Here is a 27,600-nt window from a genome sequence, read left to right on the forward strand (position 1 = left end):
AAGATAAGGGATTCAGCAAACGGGGTTCATTGTGATCTCCTGTGGGTACCGAATCATTATCATCCTCAGCAATAGCTGGACCACGGTCATCGGACGCATTGTGCAATCTGCTGTATTGTGGTCCCAGCTACTTCTTTCCATTCCAAAAGGCTAGCAGAGAGAGTACGTAAACAAAAACACTTCTTGTCGCCTACGGTACGACTATCAAACGAGAGACAATTATAAATTGTGTGTATGTGTGTGAGAAAGCAAAATAGATTATTAAAGATACCTAGTCTGCTAGGACAAATGCTTGGCGCGTGTGGTAGGCTAGTAGTCCCCCGAGCGCCTCGAGCGGAACTCGCAAAATTTAGGCGTTTTTTCAAATTAAAATGTAACCCCTTAGCGTACTCGTATTTGGATGTTTAAAAGCGCGTTTTAATCGTTGAAATCTCAGCTACAATGTGGATGAAAATGAAACTTCTATTTCATCGCTTTCCTAATGAAAAATGGCGGGGAAGCTTCGGGCGCGCTTGCGAAATCTCGAGATCTCTGTCACGGGATCATCTCCGAGAACAATAATTTCGTGAGAATCTGCAGTATCATTAAAGATGATATCACGCAGAAACTGGACCAGATTGGCCGGCGCGTTCGGAAGTTATGGCCATTTAAGTGTTTTCACTTCAAGGGGGTGTAACTCCCCCTAGAGTGATCCTACAGGGGTTCAATGGGGGTGTTTTTTTATTGCCGAAGGATGCTCTCTCTCGTTCCCTGATTAGAAATATAAATTTCCTTCCGGAACTACTAGATCTCGAATTTTTCAAAAAGTTCCAAAATGCACTTTTTCACTCCAACCCCTGCCATTCGGCCATTTTGTATCCGATCGGGATAAAACCTTTACCATTCGAACGGGAAGGAAATTTCCTAAAAAATATGCCCATGGTTTTTCGAAATCTGTCATACTTTCACAGATATGTACAAAAATTCAAGTCTTGCACTTCAATTGGACGTTACTGTATATACGGTCAAAACTCAGGGGGGTAAAAACTCACGTGACTGGGGTAAAAATATTAAGTTAATTACCAAATATCCTGAATCTAGATCCAGAAGCATATTCCGATAATGAACGTAAATTAGAAGTTTTAATCAGAACCACCCTGGGTCTGACGACGAATCTGCGACTTTGGATATCCGTTCGATTGGCTTAGGTAAGAACGCCACCAGGATTTCAGATAGCTCATAGATCTCTCAGGTGAAGTTCTTTATCGCGGCTACTAATTCTCCAGGGTACCGGCAGGAAGTTCCCGTACTGATAAGAGTCCGAACGTGGGTATCAACCGTAGGTATCGACCTTGTCGAGTCAAAGATGGATTATTGGATGGGGATAGGGTCATTGGTTACCCCGTGTCAAGAATTTCGCATCGATAGATAGAAATTTCTATTGATCTCGATGAGAAGCTTGGCGTCCTATTATTATTGAATTGCGACAATGCATTGACAAAGAATAAAATTGATACTTACTTGGGGCGTGGGCAGGTTCTTGTCTTGATCTAGTATCTCATTAGCATCTTCTCTATCAGTGCTACTGATATTAGTATCGTTCCGTGGTGATTCCAGGTGTATCGTAAAGGACGCTCCTCTCATGTAGAGAATATCCTCCATAGAATCCTCGTCCTCAGGATCGGGATTGAGTTCGTCGTTTTCGATATCGTTAATGAGTTCACTGAGTTCGCTGGTCGACGGCGAAGTAGAGTTCAGCTCTGAAGAATAAAAAATTTTTTCAAAATTAAAATTTTTTTTTTTCTTGCCTCATCCGTATCTCCTTTGCGCAACAATCTTATGAAATTCATGATTCCGACGAGAAGAGAAAATTATTGATAAGGGTTCTTTGATAACGCGAGGTTATCCTCGCAATTATCCAAAGAGCATTATTCAACTGACGATGTTTAAGCGTGAGATTCGCCGAGAACGTGCTCGTTGCGCACGTAAAAATACAGAGTAATTAATACCGAATAGACATCAAAGAAACGAGAATTGCTGAATGAAACATTAGGATCTAACGTATAAATATAGATATACCATGAATACATTTCAGTGAATAATAAGGGGGCTGGGTGACGAGCGAGTATTTCCGCTTCGGCAATTTTGTACGTTCCCAATCCTCAAGTCCCTTGTATCTCGCAAGGATGTAAAGGTATCGATATCGATTTCATTCTTCGATGCCTTCAATTCCCTATTAGAACATAAATCACTGGTAACGCTAGAATAAAATCTTGAATTTCATAATTCGTACGTTAATCTAACCCTAGCAGAGCCGAATCTCCTTGTTAGATAACAGGAAAAAAAAAGACAAAAAAGAATCTCGGTCCGATATCCCAAGTAGGTTTACCACCTGCCAAAGCGGAGTAGCGTCCCCGACAGCCTTTTCGGAGTAACGAGTAAAAAAGCTAGGCATTAAATCAGTGTCGGTATAGGAACGAGGATATAGTTTCTGGAAGCTAAAAAAACAAGCTCAAGGTCTCTTGCGCTACGTTGAAACGACGTATTGTACTTGCCAGTAGGGCAAGGGGGTGTTCCATTTCTAGCTTTAGAAAGATTGCAGGGTATGTGTGAGTAAAAGGTCGAGGTTACGTAGTACTACTTCGGTTGTGTAGAAACAAAAAAGTAACGGAAAAGAATAGCAGGGTCGAGGGAGGTGAAAAAAAAAAATTGAAGAGAAAAAGAAAAGAAAAAAAAAGAAAAAACCCCCGAGACCAACCAGATACGGGTAAGACACGTGACCCTAAGTCGTTGGTATACCTAATTCAATTTAAAGTGACTTCAGGACCAATTAATCTACGTCAGGAGCGTCGTCGACGAGAGACCTCTCTTGTCCGAAGACAAAGCAAAGGATTGAGGATGAATTGCGCCCAACCGCGTCTATCTGGAATTATTCTATTTCAGCTGAGCACAAAGCTATACTCCGACAAGGTTATTAAATTTTAAATGGTGAGATTACCTCTCCTACCCCCATCCACCCCCACCCTACCGCCACACCTAACACCCTTTACGAAACGTCCGTACTGCCATCCCTCCTGTTTCAGCAAATTGCCCATATTGCCGTTCGTCATAAAATTACGTAACGTATAGTAAGTACCCTGCGAAGTTGTCGGAGTGCCGTTACAACGCTGAACTTAGCCAAATGTCCCCAGCGTCTCCCGGCGTCACACGCTGATCTGGTGAATTCTCTTGAGTCCTTGCAAAATTTCAATCTTTCCGGAAACCGTCAGTCAGACGGGCCTTACCGAACAGTATCAACGGCAGCGTGGAGGCTCGTTCAAAGATGCATGAGGACCTCTTGAAAAGAACAAAGAGTTCCTGTGTTTCTGTCGTTGAGTGACGTCACGAAAATAAAGAAACTAAACGGTACGTTAGATGCAGATGAACGTCTTCGCACACGTCGGACCCTGCACAATACGAATTGTAACAGAGGGCGGGCAGTTGCGCGGGGACCCGATTGGATGCAAAAGACTTTTTCTGCAAATTCTGTCAGACGGAAAGAAATAAGGTGCGAATGATATCTTATTACAGTATATATGATTTTGGTCCAAGCCAGGTTAGGTAAGGTTAGGATAAGGTGAAACGTCCTAACCTCGGGGACTGGGTTGATTAGTGGATTAAACATACCGATCGACTGAACAGAATATTAAATATGCGAAAGACCTCTGTTAGATAAGAACAGCTTATATCTTCAAATGACCAGAGGAAGATCGATCCGGAGAAAAAAATTCGTATTTATGTCCGACTGGGTCTGTGCGCCACTGGACATCGTTTTTGTAACAGTAGGTGGGCAACGCGTATCGTTCTAAGGTTAACTGATTATTTTCGGTACGGTTCTTCGAACGTTCTTTCAAAAAAAAAAAAAAATTTGAACCTCCAATTTATTTCCTTTGTTCTCGTCAATGTCAACAGAGTAAAAAAAGTCGATTTTCACGGTATGGTATATTTAAGCAAATATATTCGTAAAACGTAGGTATACAAGTAATACATTATTTTACGTTCATTGTTAAAAAAAAGACATATAATATTCTTGCATTGTTGTAACACATTACTGACTGACGGAATGTTTCGATAATACTGTGATATTTTCTCTGTCAACGTACATGGTACACGGTACGTATAACGGGGCTTGAAATATCCGGATAGATCGATCCCCCATAAGAATAGCCCAAGCGTATAGCGTCCCATTATACGTGGTGCAATATGAGTACATAGAAAAAGCGTCGAGGCCGTGGAGACCGCAGGGTTTAAAGGGACATTAGACGACCCTATAAAAGGGTTCACTAAAACGAGGAGTGAATCCTGAACTCTGTCCCTGGCCTAACCCACCCAAGAGAAAAGAGGCGAAAGCCCCTGGAGGAGGATCCGGAGTTAAATTTATTCGAAAGCTTCGAGTGTCCTTGAACTGTCAGGGATATCCTGCCTGGTTCATACGTATTCTCGAAATTTAGATACCCCCCGCCCCCGCCCATAAAACCCCACAGCAAGACCCCGGATTAAAAAGAGACCGCGATACAGATCTGTTCCAAGAAGTCACGTATCTTTTCAGTTCAGCTCCATTACTCTTGGCAGCGATCTCAGGTAGGGTAAAATAATAAAAATAAATTATTCAAACCCTAAAAAAATTATTATAACACGTACGAAGAATATTCATTGTTCCAATTGCAGTTCGATTTAAAAATTCACCAATTCACGATTTTTAATTAAAAATACATTTTTGCATAGTCAGAGGGACCAGGGGAACATACAGAAATTTCTTGATTTAATTAACCCGGTTCATCTGTCAACTTTATCTGGAAGATATTTTGCAATAAAATATTACGTCGGTGTCAGGTGACGTAATGGGTATGTACGTTGCATCGTTCATTAATTTGTTCTCTCTCAATATTTCTAACGACGATTTGTCACGGTCGCATTAAACTTCCTAGACAAACGGCGTCCGTTCGTTGTTTCGAGTAAAGCTGGTGCATAGGTAACATCTATCACGGACCAATACGCATTGTCCAACCAGAACACAAATGCATTTAACAATAGAGACACGGAGCCAGCAGCATCGCTAATAGCAGGAGGAACGTAATAAGAGAAAGAGGAAAAGCGGATAATACGAACCAGCGAAACAGAACGTGGCTATTCTTCAATAACGCGAGGCAGGCGCCGATTAAAATAATAAATCGAAGGTATTCGAACGGACGGAGCTTGCAGTGAAGAATTTACAGATCCGTATAAAAGCGTGCTAATAAAAAGTAGATACGTCGTTAACCCTTATAGAGTCGAGGGTATTTTTGGACATATATATTTTTTTTAAGACTTCATAACCACGAAATTGTAGGCATGACAATTAGATATGTTGTGTGAATATATTCAGCCGATTCTCCAATTTTCGCGAATGGTCTATATAAATTATGTTTTTGCAAAAGCGCGAATTACTAATTAAAAATTTACATTTAACAGTGTAATCAAGGTTTTAAACCTTTCTTAAACGGACCATGTCTCAGTGAAAAGGTAAACAATTTTTTCTAGCTAATTGTTCGTTTCCCTGAATTCCACTAATTAAACGGATTGGCTACACTTCGTTGCCATGGTATATCTAAATAATACGTATCTATCCTATTCATGCAGGAAAAAGAGCGAACATCTGCAACGTCCTTGTTCTCTATGCAAATCCGGGCCGATTTGCAAGTTTGCATCGGCCAGGCGTTGCAGCGCTGCGACACGAACGTTTCAGAATTCCAGTTACCCCAGTCAAAAGATAAACTCACGACATGAAAGTACGCAAACGTGTATGCTCGGTAAATAAGATTTTCAGGTTTATGTAACTTTTGCATAACTGATATTACAATGTACAGTTTATGTAGCAGAGATTTAATTGTTGCGAATTGTATATTCTAGATATCTTGGATATATGCGAAACACCTCAAAAAAGTCTCCCGTATATTTCATGAATCAAGTACTAATATCAATTGAGCATGAATCAAGTGGTACGCCGACCTACATAGAAGGTAAACTTACGCATCGTGACATGGCTCCACAAAATAAAAATCCTAAAGTCATCTGATGCCTAAAAAACAACTTCGACGCATAAGACCTCTTTTAATCGCCTCAAAGATGAATCAAGGTTTTATGCGTTGTCTGAGGTATTTACGCATGCAATAAATCGAGAAAGTTGAATAATTTCGATCTTGATTGAAAAAATCATGCTTTTATTAATTTTCTTGATCTTTCCATTTTTCTATATTCCAGATTAACAATTTTTCTCTCATCTCCTCTTTCACGCCCCTGCCAAGTAGGAGCTAGCTCGGGGATACCTTAAAGACAGTACCACGGTACAATTCCTATTCCAAGGCATAATATACCTTAGCCCAGTGCACTTTAGTTATAAATATTCAATTTATAAACGTGGAACGAAGGTGTCGTCATTTGTCAAGGCGAATCACTAAATTCGTCGTTAACGTATATCGACCTAATGACTTAAACTCACGTTTCACTCATCACTTCCTGACGAGGTCAACCCTGCTTCAAAGGCAAACTTAGGCTGAGCTTGACGGCAAGCGGGTAAAAGGTGTTCCCTGTCTCATCCTGTTGAACAGTTGGTGCGTACCCGCCGGAAGGTTCAACGGGTTGATCGGGTCCTTTGGAATTTCTATAGGAATGGTACGTAAATCTCTGATTTTCCATTGTTAGTCGAAAACGCAATTCCGACGATTAAGAAGCTCGAGTCACCCGGTCTACAAAAGCAGTGCATTAATTTAATAACGCATTAAGATATAAGGTGAAATTTAATATAAAATTTACATCGATTTCAAACGCAAAGCTGCCGACGTGCAGCTGCAGACAGGAAGAGGATCTTGTTGCAGGAAAAGTCGAGCTGCAACCCGACGTAATGAAGTTTCTCGAAAATTGCTACCAGGAAACAGTACTCGTATTCCCTTGCGACCTCCCGGGTTTCGAAGTTCCATTTTTTTCTTGTTGTGTATTCAAATACACCGCGTTAATGTTTCGGGAAATTTTCTTCGTTTCCTTCATAGGCACCCCTAGCGGTTCTACTACGTATCCGGCTACAGGCTCGCTGAGCACGTGGTTCATTGTCGCTGGAGTCATGAGAGTCAGTGAGTCACAATTATTCTATTCGCGCTTCTCTGTCGGATGTAAATTTGAAACCATGTGAATCGCAGCTGCTAGCGCTCTCGTGATCCCGTAGCAACGATAGTGTATGACAATAATACAGTAGCTTGATCATTTATAGGGCGCAAAGGGATCGTATACAAAGACCCGACAATATTTCGATTACTGTGAATTACGAGTAGTAATAAGTACGTACTAAGGGAATAATAAATTTTCTTCCATACTTACCCGTCCTATCTCTAATATCCGAAAGATTCTGTCATTGCTATTGATTTAACGCTACAGTTTCTTTCGTGAAAAAAATAGAAACATAAACCTTAAGAAATTTACGACGAAATCAAAACGCGTTTAATTGAACAAAAGAAGTTGGGGTTATCCAGGCTTACAAATTTTATCATTACTGAATTATAGTAATTAAAAAGGGTCCGGGAAGTTAGCCCCCTATAACTCGAAAATTCTGGTTCCGTTGTTTGTTCTGGGTTGTTCTAAGTTTGTTCTATAATGTTCCAGAAAAACTAGTTTCTCAATTGAAATTTGTAGCGGTGAGGCGGGAAACACAGTTTTTTACCGGAACCCCCCATTTATGGAAAATCAAAGTTTTTTTTGTTGCTCCAGCTTGTTCTAGATTGTTCCAGGTTGTTCTTGGCTTTTCTGGGTTGTTCCAGGTTGATCAGGTAGGACAGACAAGTAAAACCTGGGAAACACTGGAAAAGCTGAGGAGGATGAACGCTCTGAGAATAGCATGTGGACATAGGAACATTTCGAACGATTACCAGGTTATTCCAGCATGTTCTATAGTGAAGAATACTCGAATGAGATCAAAAAAACGTTTTTTACATATAAAATCGTTCTACATTGTATAGTTCCGATTTCCAATCTTGTTCTACATTGTTCTAAGTTAGTTGCTATTATCCGATTGCTATACAAATCTAGAACAATCATCGATAGACCCAGAACCTAGGAAAACCTAGAAAAACCTAAAACAACCTAGAAAAACCTAGGAAAACATAGAACAACCTGGAATAACCTGGAAATCATTCGAAATGGTCCTATATCCACATGCTATTCTGAGAGCGCTGGTCCTCCTCAGCTTTTCCAGTGTTCCCTGGTTTTACGTATCTGTCCTACCTGATCAACCTGTAACAACCTGGAGCAACCTACGAAAACCTACGAAAACTTAGGAAAACCTAGAACAAGCTGGAGTCGTAACCTACCTGGAGTAGTAACCTGGAAATCGTTCCAAATGGTCCTATATCCACATGCTATTCTGAGAGCGCTGGTCCTCCTCAGCTTTTCCAGTGTTCCCTGGTTTTACGTATCTGTCCTACCTGATCAACCTGTAACAACCTGGAGCAACCTACGAAAACCTACGAAAACTTAGGAAAACCTAGAACAAGCTGGAGTCGTAACCTACCTGGAGTAGTAACCTGGAAATCGTTCCAAATGGTCCTACATATATCCACATGCGATTCTGAGAGAGTTCGTCCTTCTCAGCTTTTCCATTGTTTCCCTGGTTTTATGTGACTGTCCTACCTGATCGTGGTAGGACGTGGAACAACGTGGAACAATCTAGAAAAACGTAGAAAAACCTAGAGAACCTACGAAAACCTACGGAAACCTACGAAAACCTACGAAAACCTAGGAAAACCTAGAACAAGCTGGAGTAACCTGGAAATCGTTCCAAATGGTCCTATATCCACATGCGGTCCATATCTCAGAGCGTTCGTCCTCCTCAGCTTTTCCAGTGTTCCCTGGTTTTACGTATCTGTCCTACCTGATCAACCTGGAACAACCTGGAACAACCTAAGAAAACCTACGAAAACCTACAAAACCCTAGGAAAACCTAGGAAAACCTAGAACAAGCTGGAGTAACCTGGAAATCGTTCCAAATGGTCCTATATCCACATGCGGTCCATATCTCAGAGCGTTCGTCCTCCTCAGCTTTTCCAGTGTTCCCTGGTTTTACGTATCTGTCCTACCTGATCAACCTGGAACAACCTGGAACAACCTAAGAAAACCTACGAAAACCTACAAAACCCTAGGAAAACCTAGGAAAACCTAGAAAAACCTTTAAAAAACCTAGGAGAACCTAGAACAAGCAGGAACAACCTGGAATAACCTGGAAATCGTTCGAAATGGTCCTATGTCCACATGCTATTCTCAGAGCGTTCGTCCTCCTCAGCTTTTCCAGTCTTTCCCTGGTTTTATGTGACTGTCCTACTCGATCGTGGGAGGTCGTGGAACAACGTGGAACAATCTACAAAAACCTAAACAACATAGAACATGCTGGAATAACCTGGTAATCGTTCGAAATGTTCCTATGTCCACATGCTATTCTCAGAGCGTTCATCCTCCTCAGCTTTTCCAGTGTTTCCCAGGTTTTACTTGTCTGTCCTACCTGATCAACCTGGAACAACCCAGAAAAGCCAAGAACAACCTGGAACAATCTAGAACAAGCTGGAGCAACAAAAAAAACTTTGATTTTCCATAAATGGGGGGTTCCGGTAAGAAACTGTTTTTTGCGCATCACCGCTACAAATTTCAATTGAGGAACTTGTTTTTCTGGAACAATATAGAACAAACGTAGAACAACTCAGAACAAACAACGAAATCGGAATTTTCGAATTATGGGGGGGCTAACTTCCCGGACCCAATTAAAAACGTATCGTATTGCTTATACAGGATAACGTAATTTGATATAACGTAGGAGATGAAACAAAAATTCCATAGTATACTACGTTAACGAATAATTGTTTTATAGTAACAAATAATTTAGTCGTTACCAAAACAAATACTGTGACGTACCTCATACAAGAATAACAATGAAATACAGTAGGGCATATTAAATTTCATTAACGATTAAGCGTAGAAAAATAATTTATTTAATATTAAATCACAACGTTGCACTGTATTGTTGAAATGCACCATGAACGTTGAAAGGTATTAAAAAGGATTCTATCGATATAACGCGGCAGGGCAACTTTTATCATTCCACGTAATGGAACTTCGAGCTTCAATTTATCGAAGACGCGTAAACTTTCCTTCGGAGGCCAAGTAATTCATGAAGGTATTCTCGAGTCGAGTACGATGCCACGATTCCGCGAGATGGCAGCATACGTGCTAGGGTGCGCTGTGTGCAGGGCTTTAGTGTGAAAAGTCATATGTAGACTAGTGCATGTACGTTTCGCAAAGTAGGTTGTAGCACGGGCGCCGATGGTTATCGAATGGAATTTACGAGTGTGCAATTCATCCCGTTGGAAAAGAAGGTTACACGACGAGTATTACACGCAGGTTGTGGTTATGATACGAAGTTACCCCAATGCGAGGGAAAAAAATGGAGATAAGAAAAACGATATTTTGGGAACGTTCCATTTTGAATAGTACGGCTAATGGATTTCAATCAGATAGGATAAATCGTTTCTGTCCCTACGATTTTTTTTCCTTTTTTTTTTCTTTTCTTTACATTAGTCCTTCATACCACAAGACTATTTTCTATCCTTTCTCTACTTCCCCTATCATCTCTTTCTCCACCGTTTTCCTTTCTCCAGGCTGAATGAGCATCCTCGAATTCAATAGGGTGGGTTATATGCTGTCTGCCGGTATTTCTATTCGCATTGGATTATCTACATACGTCGCCTTATGAATACGCGAAAAGCACACGATAGGGAATTTTGGTAAAACAGGAAGTGAAGGTAAACTTTCATTTTGTGACGCGAAAGCGAATCGCTGTCTTCGGGATACAAGGAGTACGGGATACAAGGAGATGCAAGAGCTTTCGAAAATCCAGTTTTTACTCGACGATTCGTATTTTTGCGAAATCGAAAAAGAAATTATCGTTACGTGTGTGTGTGTGTGTGCGCGCGCAGGCCTGTGTGTATAAATTCCAAAAAAATTCTGTCAGTTACACGTTACGTTACAGTGCTGGCAACTGACGTTCTCGTGGTAATGTGACAAGTATCGAAAATGTAGGTTTGAAAAAGAAATTCATGTAGAAAATTCACATGTAACCTTCTGAAAAATATTAAGTTACTAGCCCTCTTCGTGAGACTTGGCTAGGGACTTTTCGTGATCGGTCGAATCCGACTGAACGAAAATTGCGACTATGAATCTTTCAAGTATTCGAGACAGATCGATGAACGAGAGAAAATAAAAGGCAGATACAACGTGAAAGAAGGAAAGAAAGAAAGAAGAAAATAAAATGCATAATGTGTAAGATTGAAAAAATGACGTAAGCAACAAGTCACATAATATTTTTCTATAAAAAATAACGTCAAATTTTTCAAGTAATTTTCTAAATTTTGTAAATTTTGTACAATACGTCTTTAAGATGTCTTAGAGACAACTTCTGTGCCATTAGACGCCTTAAATACGAGTTTTGGACATTATGTGTTGTCTGGGCTACTGATCGGCGAATATATTTTTTCTATCCTCCGTGTGTACGAAGCTTAATAGCATCTCCAGTATGGCGCTACTTCCGTCTCATGTATTCGTCGAATTACATTGCACCAAAGTTCCCGCGTTCCCGAGCCGATATCTACATATTTCCGCATTCCTACATCGCTGAGCATGATTGTACTGCCAAGCTTTAACGATGCATAATTAGCAGTTCGTTGTTAGGTGTGAAATAGATACGTGAAATTCTCATAGGTGGAATAATATATATATGAAGTTACACTCAGCTACGTGAGCAGCAATTCGAAGAAGTTTTAACCAGAAATAATGGGAAAGAACCCTGGCAAGGTGTCTAGGTACTTTGCGTCGTAACAAGCTGCGCCATCTAGGAATCACAATGCGGTACTCACTCACCAAAAGGCGTAATACAGAAAGTGGATATCAGACAAAGTACAAAGTGCGATTATGAAGCCCTAATCAAAAGGGGCTTCGTATCCCAGTGACTTAATGGGAATATTACCAAAAGTTGGATTAACCTCGGTTCCCGTAGCCGAGCAGGGTTATATGGTTTTCCAAGAGTTCAGCCTCTCTGATGAAACTTTACTTATTAATACCTGAACTGTCGATAACTGCTGGTGGTTGCTTCTATCGCGGGAGTACAGGTTAGGGGATATTAAGGGTCACTGCCAAGGGCGATCTACCCTCTCCTATACATAAGTATATATTAACCAGCGTGAGAACCCTTGAAAGATAGAATGAGTATTTTTCTAGGAATATTCCAGACAAAAGTCCCTAGCTACTTTAGCTCGTTATATTTTATCGTTTTTCTTCTCATCCAATAACCTCTTCTTCTTGAAATCCTGTTTTTTGACGTCCCGAAATAGTTAGCTATGGCCGATGGGTCTATGCCCGATCATCCCTTAGATGGGATTAATCGGAAGCTCGACTTCTTTGCAAGGACTTTTCTCATCGATCCGATTATAGGGACAAAAGGGCAAAAGTTTTCTACGTGAAATACTAAAAGGGCACCGGCTGGAGGGAAAAGGAATGGCTGGCGGATATAGAAATAAAATTTAAATCTCTTAAAGCTTACACGTACCTATCCTAGAAATGGCAACCTCGGCGCTCCGTACTCTATAATACACTTTGCCGGCAATATTCGTGACAAATAAAGGATTAAATTCAATAAGTCGAAAGGTAATTCGGTTATCATGGATAAAAGTGATAAAGAATATAAATACGATTATATTGCTTTGGTATTGACTCGAGAGGTTAATGGAATGTTACTGGGTTAGATAGAGAGAGAGGGTGGACGGTGAGTGTGTATATATATATATATATTGTATTTAATACGGTAGAACGAGTCTTAACTAAAATACCCAGGGACAGGGATTAAAGTGGAAGACGAGTTTGGATTTTCCTCTGGCGAGTAAAACAGCAGCGCGAAAACAAGGGAGAAGGATAGAGGAAGCAAAGAAAGGAAATGAGTGAGAAAGAAAAACACGGAAGAATGGAAGTAGAAAAATCATATAAGAAAAAACTTGTTCGCTCGGCGCGCTTAAAACGCTGAAATCCTGCTTGGTAGCTCTACACGGCGTCGCGACGCTTTCCAGAGACGCGACGAAAGTAATCACTGGCATTTCACGATTTCTCTACAATTTCGCGGGTTCTCCCCCCTCCCCCTCTCTGTGTCTTCGCGATGATAACACAGAAGAGAATACCGGATAATACATTCGCGGTTAACGAACAACAATGCACCCCGGAAAGAGCAAAGGTACACGTTAGCAATACTATCCCGGCTATACGGTGATGCAAAAGAAAAGGAAACCCGAAATTCAGGTCCTACCCGCGAATCAACGTATTTTGTACATGCAAAAAGGCAACGCCGCCTAAGATTTAGCCAATAAACAAATTCCTAATGCGACCCCAGTGAAAAGGCAGCAAAACATCCAGAGGCATTGTTGAGCATTGATTCGTCCCTCTAGCCAGCCAAAAGTAGGTTAGGTACCTTTGGCAGGTAGATTTCGAAAATTGGAAGAAACTTAAGGGCTTGAAAAAATAAAATAATCAAGCAAGACAAAAAACAGCTCCTCGAAAACTATTCTTTACTATCGACCCAGAAGTTTTCCAAGCACCCGGAAAGGACTTCGAAGCATCCTAGGCAGTTGGGCGCAGTTAATTAATTCCCAATTAATTCACCCTCTTAAAGTTTCTTCCATTTAGACGTATGCATATACATATATATATATTATAACGTGGTAAATTTTCACCCGTCTTGTCCTCAGCGAGAACAGGAATTTTCGACGAGGATGGGTCTCGCATAAATGCGTTCAGGCTGGATCCACCTACCACAAAGCCCGTTACAGACCAAATGGGATCTATTGGAATTATTTTTGTTGAACAGTCGAACCTCGTCGAGATCGTCATAACAATTGAAGATTACGAGCGCTTTGGCGAAGCCATAAAGCCACGATTCCGATTTAATTGGGGGACGAATCATAGCGCGTCTCTCGAAGAGGAAGTTACCGATTATCGAAAATCCCAGCGTCACTCAGTGTGGCCGAACCTAAGAGCAAACGTATTTTCCGGTTGTCGAGTCTCTTTTTTTTATATACCGTATCGTAACCACACGAGGGACACCCAATATCCGGGAAACTGTGTTTCTCAGGATATCTGGAGTAGATTAGATAGGCGGCGAGTGACGCTTTTGGTTTTGACCAAGTTATCGCGAACTAGACCAGAAGTTGAAGTTGTTTGGTCACAAGTCGCCTTAAGACATTCGAATCAATTGTGGAACCGAGAATTGCTAAAACAGTGATAAACTGAAGGAGCTGTCCTGCCTCTTATTATTTATTAATATTTTCATTATGTATTATCTTTACAGTCCATCTCTCGCAGAATCGTTTCTCCAGTTCAAGGTACAAGTTCGTTAGCACCTGTACATTTTGTATAGAGTATATTTTGTATATCGTTCAAGACCCTATAAATCTAGGCTTTTCTGTGTTAATTGGTATTTCGTTTTAAAAAGCATGGCGTTCCCGTTTCTTCTTCTAAATATTGTACAATACTTTGTCCAGTGATCAGTTCACGTAACGGTTCTAGTAATTTTATCTTCGTGGGATAACTCGATTCCGCTTTATATGAAATTTCTATATTTCGTTCAGAAACTGTTATTCCATCAATATTTCGTGTTTCGTTGAATAAAACCATACCAGGTTATGGTTCCGTACCTTATTTCGAATTTTAGTATGTGTTCTTTCGTTGTATCTTTTCGCGAAGCTCCTCCAGTTTTTAGATTTTTTTCAGGTTTCAATGTCCGGGATTAGTTTTTCGAAGACAGTTTTTTAAATATATTTTTTCTGGCACTTGGCCCTCTATGAGGGCATAAAGCCATAAGGAACACGAAGAAGAAATATAATTTTTATTATATCTAGCTCCCATCGTATACCTGGAATACAGTGCAGTTATTTATAAATGACAGATTTAAAGAAAAATCGTCGTTACAATATATATATATATTCTTATAAAACGACAAGTCGCGCGTGCGATTTCTTTTGTTTCTCTGGAAACATACCCAGTCGGCTGCTTGTCATTTGTTTCTTTTGTTCCAGTACAACCGACCCTGGACCCATCCCGTAGACCCTTGCACGAGAGGATACGATCCGTCATCATCCACGTGAGTAATATGTCAAGCGCGGACATTGAGCCAGCCCCACGTGTATCTCTACGTGAACGTATACCTATATATATATACCGTATATAATACAGCCTGACCTACCTACCAAGCCAAGTACTTATGTGCCTTCCTATAGATACTATATAGATATACAATGTACGTATGGATAATTCGTGACACACGAGAGGGCATATAGAAACGTGTGACGTCCACACCAGTCTTATTCAAAGATCCTTACACGTGTTTTGCGAAATGCGTGGGGGTTATGTAACAGTGCGTAATCTTGGTAGAAAATTATAAAGAAATATATATACATATGCATATACGTATAGAAAAAAGAAAAACGTATAAGACGAAGCTGAGGAAAGATGAAAAGCGAAATTCTTGGAAAAATATATTTATGCTGAATGTAGGTATACCGTGTGAATACGGTCATGCAGAAATATAGATATACGTAATTCAGTGCCCTGTAACGTGCTACGTGGAATGTTTTCGTATTTGCGAAATATCGATACAATTTATATCGCCGATATAAAGACGCTGACGTATTTGAAATGGTGGAAGTAAGGGTTCGATAATCGATATCAAAAGATGGCACAGAAATACGATCGGACGCGATGAAAACGAGACAAAAGTAGCCAAAACGATTAATGAATGCCTGAGCGCTCCGCAAAGAATCCGCGTGTGTACTAAGAGCACGGGCTTCGGCATACGTTATATGCACTTTAAGTGCAACGAAATGATAATCGGTTTATGCACTATAGTGCAGCGGAACATGATCAGAAAAAGCCATTAGAATTAGACGGTATTCTGCTGCACTTACAGCGATGCATACATGAAGCTGCGCCTTAAGTCCTACGGAGTGAACATGAAAATTTGAATAAGTCCAAATGAAAAAATATATATATAAAATTTTGCACAAGAGCCCATACTAAGTAATATTCTCAGTGGTGCCATATATGAAACATGAATGTTAATGGTAAATAATTCTAAAATTACCACTTTTATTCTCCATTGTTAATTTAACCTTTTGCGATTTTATCACGTATAAAAAATATATGTATACGCATATAAGAACCATACAGAAATGTGAAAATATTTGTGCACGTTAAATCTTAAAACGTTAAAAAAAAAAAAAAAGAAAAATAGAGTATCAAACCTAAAATATTCACAGCATCGACCGTTCTGATTTCATCCCTAACCGCCCTTTTTATTTCATGAACAGCACTCTAAATCTTTAAATACGCATAATACACAGCCCTGCGAGAGAAACGTACTCGTTTACGTGCTGGCGCCACCCCTTTATACGAAATCCACCCCCCTTATCATTTCGGTGACTGATCGAGATGCCTTACGTATAGGCGTTAACACGCGTGCGTTTACGCGTGTAAAAGTCACAAAGTCCCTTAGCATATGCGTACAACCATATGTATCCCACCACTCAATATCCGTACGCATGTAAAATGCGTACAACACTATCCCACCAGAATGACTCGGTTTCAGCTACATTAAAACATAGCTACGACGCACGCGCCATCATCTCGAAACCGTGCGTGCCGAAGCGTCGACGAACAGTCCGTGTCGCTGAGAGAGACTAAAAGGCTCGTAGTTACGTGCATTATCGCCCCTCAGCGACTAAAGGAGTCTCGCCGTCGCAGAACGTTAAATTGCCAAGCATCATACGTTCCGCGAGACGATAGGGTCAAAGAGAACAAATAATGGTCAAACCAATAACGAGTGTCTGGGCGGTGGAAGAAAATGAGAAAAAAAAAGTGACAAAGGGTAGAAAACAGTAAACTGCGTGTACAGGAAGGGTGAGATAATAGCACAGCGACACCTACTAATGAGGGAGGATTGTCGCTACCTTAGGTCTACGAGGAACCCTCTCTCGCTATAGTGCAGGAGTTAGGTACAGTTAGCTGCTACGGCAAAGCCAGTGGAAGTAGTGCAGCTGCCGTTTGTAACCAGACACTAAACTCATGACCCAGTAGTCTCGGTGGACCTTTAGAAGATAATTCAACGTTTACGGAAGCGGCTGTTTTACGTATCCAGTGTGTCTAGAGTGATACATGCTCTTAATACGTGCCCTTTACTTATAGTGCACGCACGTAATTCTACAATGGCAGCGTAGAGTTACAACCCCCTACGGCTGATAATAGAGTCAAGGGGGCTGCTGTAGACCACAGTAAGAAAGGGTGGCCAGTTAGAATTTTATTACTCGATACCTTTTTTTTCCACGTGCAAAAAACGTTGCCAGTGGTCAAGATCTGAAATGCGTAAAGGAGTTTAAGGTGGGAGTTAAAAAATAAGGGTACGTTTCCAAGCCGACGACACGAGCTACTGGACCATTAATTTAATACGTATACCTTTATGCCATCGCGTATTCGTACGAGCGTTGTAAACAATATGAAGTATCAGACGTTCATGTGTGCACGTACCTTTATACCGTTGCATTATTCACACGTGCGTTCGTAAATGCCTACGTAGTATACGAAAGCGAGGGAGGATATTTCTTGGTATAGAGACAGAAGCGTTTATCTGCATATTGATATATTCATGGTGCTCGCTAAGGATTTGGTATATACCACGATATATTGTATTATAGTGTAGGATATGTAAGATAAATAGGGTATATATATTATATGAAATTCGTTTTCTGCTTTTCCACGAAACATACGATGATTATGTAAACTGGCGAAACGTATTGTAACGAGTTTACTGATCTCGAACGTTTCTTGTTTTGTATGTCAAGTGCCTGTACTACTTGTTTGGCATGCACACTGGTACGTTAATGCATGAGCAGCTATCTCTACGAGGTAAATATATATGTATATACAGTGCGGAGCGACGTTAGGTCAAAATGAAGATAAACTTACCGGCGCAGCTGTAGCCGTTTTTGTGTAGTATATAGCCGTCCCTGCAATCGCACTCGTACATCCCATCGTGAAGTTCGTAGCACAGCTGTTCGCAGGGTGAGCCATGACCGCATCTGCCTGTAAGAGAAAAATATTGAAATTTCGAAAAACTGGGTAGAATCGAGGAAGAATAGGGAATCCTGAAAAAAGTGATCGTTGGGGGTAATATTAGATCGATGCAAGACTCAATACTCTATTGTATCAATGAATTAGGATTTAATGTAATCCAATACATTGTAACTGGGTCATTTCGGATATATATAGAGTACCATTATTGTGGGAGAACTGTATAGACGTTGTATGAGGATAATATATAGGGTCCGGTACACAAGGGTTAGTAGGGGTTGATATTATAGTAAACGCCATGGAGGCATAATTGATTTCTGGTTACCAGCGGAGACTGGATAGTTTATTGGCAAAATAAATAGTATTGATCACGTGACCGGTTGGACATGGTATACCGGTAACTATATGATTGTAGAAATAATACGAAGCCAATATAGAGGATCTATATTTCAAAATAAGAACAAAACCGGGAAGAAGTCCCACTAATGATAAGAGCCACCGATAAGAAAGGAATATAGGGGAGCCGAACCATCTGCACCAGGTCCCAACAATCGGGAGAGATCGGAAAGAGTCCGTAGCGTCCAAGAACGACGATGACGTCGGGCTAAGGATGCCTGTGAATTAAATCTGAGTTCTTTAAGCATGCAACTGAGATCTATAGTTTCTGACACATTTTAGTAATAATTATTCCGATTTAACCCCAAAAAAAAAACAATATTGAAAAAATTATCTGCTAGCTGCCCGTAGCAGATCATTTTTTTTTTTTAGAAAGATCTGCCTTCGCCAACTCCTACAATGCCGAAGGCTCCCTGCGTCTCGTGGGCTAACCGGGATCCACGCCTCATGCAGCCGTTCGAAAGGACCCATACAGGCAAGATGACTTTTGCGATCAGATTGTGTATTTTTATTTTCAATATAGTCGCGCCCGCAAAGCCTTGATCCAACTATACCTGTTTTCGAATACACGGGAGTTACGCAGGATAGCCACTGTACCGGTCATTTAAAATAAATCGCTCCGTGCCCCTCCCCCCTCCCGCTCCTCTCTATCATCAATGAAGAGCTCAGCGGGAACCACCGGTCGAGAGGCACCTGGCACCCAAACAGAATTGTAGTAACATTCGGGGGCGACAATGTGGGGATTCGCATAGGAGTCGTCTTTTTCGATACGATACATAGAACAAATGTAAATCCAAAACTTATAGCGTGCAATACAGATGGCGCAGATAGTACGCACGTATATTTTCATACCCGTCGCTAAACCATAGCTGTATTTATACGCACGGAGTTAATACCTTAATGGGAATTTCATGATGAGAATTGAGGACCCATCGAGGTTATTTTTGAACTGGCTCAATAGGATCCCACATGAGTCCTGGACTTGCTAATGAAAATTAAAATAGTAGTCAAACCGCGTCATCGGCTCCGCATTCAGGGTCCCTTCAAAGTGGAACTGATGTCACGGACCGACTATACATCGGAATGACAGTACGCATACGGCTACCCTACTACTCTACAGTCTGGTCCACCCTAAAGAATTTCGCAACTTACAAAAAATGATGGAACAAATAGAAAAGACTATGTCCACTTCCTAGACCCTCCCCTGTTATTTCTACAAGGTGAACTGTTATTCGAACGATGCAATAACATTTTTCGAAAGGACCCTTCTATCCTAGGACAAAATCGAATCCAACCAAAGAAAGACCATCCTTGTACGTCCCATGTTAGTACAGTCAGTGACATCGCGTAAGATTGGACGTCCAATCGGAAGCCATACTGAAGTACACATACAGTGGTAGTCGAGATTGGTGGGTGCGTCATCGATCGAGACGTTTCAAAAGTGACTGACTCATTCCTACATCAGACTAATAGAAAAAAAGCTTCGTTTCCCTGTACGAACGAAGCAGCTACAAACGCCCGTCCAGATGTAACCTAAAGCATCAATATATCCAAACTCACCCTGAACTTCTGAACTTCTATATATACACACACACACACACACACATATATAAAGGCAAAAAAGCTCAAAATAGTTTCACAAACCACAATGCACTTAAGCATGTATTTCAATACTGAAATTGAATTGCCATACAAACGAAGTGCACATACAAATTGCAGTAAGCATAATATCGAACTAGTAAACTGTAAAGCTCAGCACAGGGCCGAATTTCGCAGGATGCAAAGCTTACACAGTTTCCATAGCAAGTCCGTACATATAGTGCTAGGTACAGAAGCGAGTGGTTGGCCGAACAAATATGGTCTCGGTTGCTACTTAACAATGTGTTTACGTTTATGGATACCGTCTGCGTGCCGACTGGGGGTTAGGAGGGTGTAGAATAGAACGGTATTCTATGAACTATGGCGAGACTATGAATGCGTCTAATTAATTCTCGTCAGGTAGCTCGAGGAAGAGCCAGTACACAGGTTAGGTTAGGTCATCTTTACTTCTCGTACTATAGTCCTACCAAAGTATCCGGTTCTGGGTACTAATCAGCTGGCTTACCTCGCACTGTACACAGCTTATAATACATAAGATATAGCAATAAAGTTCCGCGAGTCCTTTAACCTATACTAGACAATATGTATATATATACACATATACATATTGTATATATATATATATATACGTGTATATATATATATATATACACATACATACATATAATACATATCTATATATAAATTTTCTTTCTCGCACAGCTTCCCTTCTTAAAGCACCCGCGGACTTGTCCTCCTTCGGGAGTTAAAAAACAGCCCTAAGCGAGACAGGCCGGAGTGTCTCGCGATTCTATCTAGGTTAACGGGTGGCCAACGGATTCCTTGAGAAACTCTTGAGCACCTTGGAAAGACGCGACGACGAACCTAACTCCGTTTCGAACGTTATTTCTTATCGCTGGTCAGAATTGCAGGTCTTGAAAGCTTCTTCAAAAGAGATCTAATAATAATAATGATATAGACACAAACGCGTTATTATAAATAGAATGCAAATAGGATCCGAAAAGAAAGTGGAGGACACAACCAGTTTTCCCGAAGGAACGTGGATAATGGTGTTAAACAAAAATTTGAAAACGTTTTTTTTTCAGCCATTAGATTCTAAAGAATTCTTTGAGAGGATCAGACAAATATTTTGAAAATCATTTTGAAATTATTCTACCACGCGTACTGTTTCACGTGTCGCACCAGCCTTTTAACGCTCATGTAAATTTCATTCGCAGGGTATAATTGAAAAACAATATAAATAATTCATTTGGCACGGTTGGACCTATACTGTCTCGAGGGATACTTGCCGCGAGGATTAAACTACATTGCGTGACCGATACTTCACGGGGGTTGAGAACCCCTGAATTTCTGCTGTGGAGGGTGAGGTTGCTATAGCAACCTGCTACTCGGACACGTCGTCTGCTACAGAGATGAGTACCACCTCGGGATTCAGAATCGGCCGAGGAAACTATTCAGGAAGACGGCGATGGCTCCTTAATACTTGCAACGTCCGTTTATACGTTAACGATCTTACGTAATGAAATTCAGCCACTGGTGTAGACTTGGATCGACCGTTACCAATAGTTGCCATAGAACCAACGAAGTATTCGACAACTATGATTTATGTGGACGTACAATAACGTCTGTCCAGGATATCATCATCCTGAATAAACTATTGCTGCCGGTATTGACATATGCGAACATACACTGTCAGTAGAACACAGCTGACATCTGAAGCAACAACAAGGGACAATCGATATCGATCGACGTATAAAATTTGGTTGTTCAACGTCCAAGATCGAGTGAAATTCACTTATCCCACCATCAGATTTCTGTATTAGAAATCGCGACATCTGTTGCTCATACGTATCGATCTGTTTATATATTTATTGAGGAAAAAAGAAACTGGATGATTTTTTGCCTCGAAGCTGTTCGGCCCGTATCTTCGAACTGGAATGACGTTAAGGCCGTGGCTAATAGCAATAACGTGACTATGTTTAAGTCCTTCTCTGGGCATCGGTAATCCGGGCTTCGAAGGAGTCGTTGATTAAGGCTTAACAGCTCAACGGATCCGCCAGAGTATTTGCATCGACGAATACAGTCTCGGATAACTTCCTAAATTCAGATCAGCCCTTTCGAAAAGCGATCGTACCGACGTCAGAATTCCTTCACGATCCTGCCTTTATTGCGCGCCGTATAACCGTCAGACCTTCCATCCATCCTATACACGGATACACGATATCTGTATCTTTTCTTAGCCCTATACATAGTAAATATAGCCTTACGTGTATACACATATAAGTACAGAGATTTCAATGCATTCTTTTATCCCGTCTCGTAACTCGAGCGAAATGCCGGAATCGACTTTACGTGACTGCCACTTTAAGAAAACCAATTGTCCTGGCGAACGACGGAAAAGTTCTGACCGAGTTGGACAGTAGAAATTTTCTTACCGTGACATTTTTAAGCTGAAGAAAAACAGCGAAAAACCGAAAGTGAGCTGAGCTTTTCGTAATTGGTTTGAAATAAAAAAATTTGTTTTAATTTGACACCCTATATAGGTTTAACCAGTACTTTCGTACTAGTCGTTTCTGTACGCTGTTAGTATACCAAAGAGTCAATCTAAGAGGCCGTATTTTGAAACCCACGTAAATATATCATTAAATAGTATATTGTGCACCGAGAGCGCAAACGGGCGTTTCTGCGCCGCGTATAAAGTTGAGGTCCCCGAGGCGAAGCCGAGGGGTTCTCAACTTTATACAAGGCACAAAGGCCCGTTTTCTCTCGCGGCTCACATACTATTTTCTTCAACAGCGGAGCGAACGCGAGTTTTCACGTAGTGGGTGATTCTTGGGTCGGTGCAAATAAGCAGGTTAGTTTGGTAACTTAGGAATTCACAATGAAACATCTGTGCATCGTACAGCTTACGTGAAAAAAAACAATTGCCCCGGTGGTAGCTGGTCAAATGTCACCTCACTCATATTCAATTTTTCGATCTTCCACGTTTCCCTATTCGAGAAGTGCACGTTTTCGCTTCGCTGTTGAAGAAAAAATATGTCAGACGCGTCTCTATAGGCGATCTTCAGGTGGGAGGACATACAGATAGCTGGTGACGTGGTTGGACACTTTATTAACTGTGCGTTTTAATTACGCTCGTAGAGCAGAAACCCGATTAAAAAAAGCTTTCGCCGGGCTAATTCAGTAGTCGGGAGGCAGGAGGGTCTGGTACTCGAAGGGTGGTTAAGGAAAGAAATTGAGTGGGGCGAAATCATGAAAGGTAAACTTCGCCTTTATAAATCATGACACACTGAATAATGTAAAAGCTACGGTTGCTGAACACTCACCAGGTATAATTCTTTCTGGGATTAATCGTTAAGAATTAAGGTACTCGGCATGGAAGGGCGTCTGGACAGTCGCGTATCGAATACCAGTAACCACAATGCATATACGTTTACAATTATGCCGAGTTATTCAGCTCAAACGGACAACCTGAGGATAACACGTCCATTTGAGTCTCGTTGTAAAATCAGGTTCAGACGCTACCTTTTTTCAGCTCGGGCCGAATAGCCGGGTATATAATAAACGAAGATCCAGTAACGAAATAGACAACTGATAGCAGTCTTACCTTAGATATATTTACTGTTTATAAGAAAAAAAAATTGAAATTTAGTTAAAAAAAATTTTACATTCATGTATCGGTTTTATTGTCCAATTAAATATGTAGCTCGTACGCATAAACGTACTCGTAACTGTAAAATGATTTTTTATAGCAAATAACATACAGTTCGTATCTCATCGCCATAATGGATTCCCTCGTACCTAAATTTGCTAGAATTACAACCTAACCTCCTGTGCTTGGCATATACATACAATATGAGACTCCTACCTTTCCATCTATCCACCTACCAAGGTATTTATTGATTTTCGCCAAGTAACTGCAGAAGCTCGGCGACTCCTTCCAAGAGGGAACGGTTTTCCAACCTTTTTCACTAAAGTCACGGAGGAAGCGCACTAGCTTTTGCAAAACGAATTATCGCAATGGTACTTCAGACCAGGAGGATAGTTCGACGTCCCGGAGTGGATCGATCGCTACGTTTTTCTAAGTAGAACCATCCACCCTTCGACTCTATCATTACAAGGTACCCTCTTATCGTCTCTTTATTGATTACCAGTGTATCCACTATCGATTATTTAATCTTCCACGAATTCCAACCCACCTATACCCAGTTTCAATTCTTTAGTGACCAGGATAACTCGTAGTCACGGTGCTGCCAACCTATTCAGCTCGTGGGGCCCGTTAATTTTTCATAGTACCTCAACGAATGCCGCGTCAGGGGTGTCCCAGGTATCTGGACCAACTGTGGCTGGGAATATGTATCCCACCAGAGAAAAATATCACTCTAACAGAAACAATATGGCGGTGCGGCTTGACGATCCACTGTGCGGTTAGATTGCGGATGTTTCACATATCCAATCAGTCATCTCGAAATACGCGCCCCGAATTCAAACCCATTGGATCTTTCGTTCGCGTCCTCGTCTGACCCAGCGTAGAGAATTGAATAAAAAAGTTACTCCGTACGCGCCCGACGTGTTTCGCTAGAGCTGCAGTGGATTTTGGGTATTGCGCAATTTCACGAAACACACTCGAGAATGCGAATTAAACAATTCTACCGTGGAAATGCGTATAATTGCCATTGCCATTAGGCATAACGAGGCGCGATAATAACGTCGTCATCGGGTCATAGGAATCAATTAAACTACCAGAAATCCAGTACCGTTGTCTCTTTCGCTTATGTGCCAGAGACAATAACGAAGGGTTAGAATGCGCACAGAGCCATTACCGTGGACCCTTGTACTATTGGTAGGGAGAGTGATTGCGCGTTGCAATTTTTCTCAATTATCACAGATGAAATATCACCGGGTAATAGTCTTGGGCGCGCGTGAGCTTAATATTAATTAGACCGAAGTCGTTCGTTATAAGCCATTATAAGAAATAAAGGACTGGCATATATAGTCATAATAAATCATACGTCACTTGTTTCCTTCGGTGCATTGAATTACGTAACAACAAAATGCTTACCCACCAGTCATTATTTCCCATTACGAAGTGACGGACGTGAATTAAAAATTCGTATCGGTCAAACATTATTTTTTTTTTATACACGACAAAGTGGAAGCGTCTGTCGTATAGGATGAAATTGACAAAAATTCAAATCGTACTTGGCAACACTGTTACTTTCGTAAGTTCTGGATTTGCGATCCAAGCGAAAGGGGTGTCTCGATTGAATAAGTTTGTCCAGGCCGAAGGCTGCTCCTTATGAGTTCTTGTATCCATATTTTCCACACAGTGAAAAGTTGCGTGAACTTCTGTCGCGTCGCGTGTATCGTACTGTGGTAGCTGCGATTCGCTTCTGTTGGTTGAGGCACGTGAAAAAAGTGAGGGGTGAAAATTCAAGAAAAAATAAAGAGAAGGCACGAAAATGAAACAATGGAAGGGTAACTTTGACAATTTGATATAAGTATGTGTGTATGCGTTGGATGCTGGGTACTTCGTATCAATAACGATTTTCCACTAATTAGGTTCATTGAGCGCGTTAATTCGTAATTTTCCTGCTACAAATTCGCCACGCTGTCGACGACGCGCACAAAGAGGGGAAACGACGTTATGTAACATTTCAATTAACTCTTGCGCACACACCGTGGGCTCGTGGGCTTTCCATAAATTACGACTGGCTTGGCCAGACTGTTTTTTTTTCCTTCCCTCTTATTATCGTCCCACCTTTAAACCCACGTTACGCCGGATATGGGGAAGCCGTCTTAATCCAGGTTCCTTAAGATCGATACGACGATTCAGGCTGGCTCGTTAAACCGAACGATTGATTGGGCTCTTGGTTTGCTGGATCGTAGAAGAGGATAAAACGAGTGAAAAATTAAACGTAAAGTCGCTTCAGAAATGTACGTTCCTGTTTTACCTCCTATAATTACGTGGGATGTAGTTGCCTGAGGTTCTTATTTAATACTTATTACTTTGACAGTAGCACGAGTTCCGCGTAAGTGTATCACAGGGGTCATCTACTTATTACTTTTAATGGAAAAGAGTCACCTAGATCTCACATTTAATTACTGGATTGACTGTATGTCACAAGATATACCTAGATTACCTAGACAGATAGTATGATTAATAATTGATAATCGAACTGATTATAACAGCTAATATGATCGATTGATAAAATATTGTATTCGAGTCTATCAAGATTGCTGTCGTACTGTTATCAGTTATCACGAATAAATATTTCCGACAGATTAAAATCTTACAAATAGTAAAAAAAATATATTATATGGAATCTCGATGCTTATCTATAGCTGTCTGTTATTTAGGTTTGCAACTAGTAGGAAATACTGATGAAATCAATAGATTTTTAATTATGACTGGAGCGTGTCTTAGGGCATATTATTCATAATGAATATTACAAGACTCCCGTGTACTCTATATTCTTGTATAATGTATACGGTGACATAGGAATAATTGTAAATGTTTGTATATTAACTAGTTACTAACAAGAGAATATTATGCACACAGTACGGGCAACAGTTAAGGAATTAAAGCTTGAGGGGACTCATTTGTATTGTAATACATAACGAAGAGACCTCTGGCAACGATGAAGCTTACTATCAGACGATTCAGAAATGGCATATTGTGTACGGGACTCTTTTACATTGAAACTCATAAGAGGATGGCCTCTCGAAAAAAAAATTCCACTCGTGACCAGACTACACGAACAAGTAGGATATTGATAAATATTAATATATTTAAATAAAATATTATATTCAAAAATATAATAATTTCGAATAATTTAATAATTTCCATATAACACCGCGATCGAGCGAGACTTTTCGAAATGAATGACTATCGAATCGACATGTCACGTTACGAAAAATGGCATCCATATTTCATGAAAATCCAAAGAGCGCTGCTTGATAATTTCAAGGAAGTTTCGCGCGGTCTGCTATCCGGGTTTTCACGGTTGCGAAATGCACGAGAACTATGTAGCAGTGGTTGCATAACGAATAGCTTCCGTAAGGAAGTTAGCCGTCCGGGTATCTAGAATGGAGATGCGTTTTAAAGAATTTCCCTCGTCACAAGATTCTCCGATCCGTATAATTTTCTAAGGGAGACTAACAAAAAGACGAGACACCGGAATAAATTGTCATGCAAGTCGTTGCGGACGTTTTGAGAAGCTCAAAACGAAAGCTACACCCACAGGGAGGTCTTTAAGCCTGAAAAAGGATAGTGGGGTCCGGCGGGACCCCACGCGATTAAAAACTTACCTCTAGGTAGACAACGCGTATCTCCTCTAGGATTGAAGACCTTCGCGAGTCAGTGCATCGTCGCTTTACAAGAGAGAAGCGTGTCAAGAGAACGAAGAAAATGGA

At 40.8% G+C, this 27,600-nt stretch overlaps 1 protein-coding gene across 1 annotated transcript; it reads right to left on the reverse strand.

The window, feature by feature from the left end:
- Positions 1-1,500: 1,500 nt before the first annotated feature.
- Positions 1,501-25,894, reverse strand: LOC107269105 (the record flags this gene model as incomplete). The annotated part of the gene is made up of 3 exons (XM_015742588.2): positions 25,251-25,894; positions 18,085-18,201; positions 1,501-1,739 (listed from the first exon to the last, which is right to left on the reverse strand). Coding segments are annotated over exons 1-3 (363 nt in total), but the record flags the coding sequence as incomplete, so codon positions are not given.
- Between the last annotated feature and the right edge of the window lie 1,706 nt (positions 25,895-27,600).

Source organism: Cephus cinctus, unplaced genomic scaffold (assembly GCF_000341935.2).
Source record: "Cephus cinctus unplaced genomic scaffold, Ccin1 Ccin1_scaffold0606, whole genome shotgun sequence".
Classification (NCBI taxonomy): Eukaryota; Metazoa; Arthropoda; class Insecta; order Hymenoptera; family Cephidae; genus Cephus; species Cephus cinctus.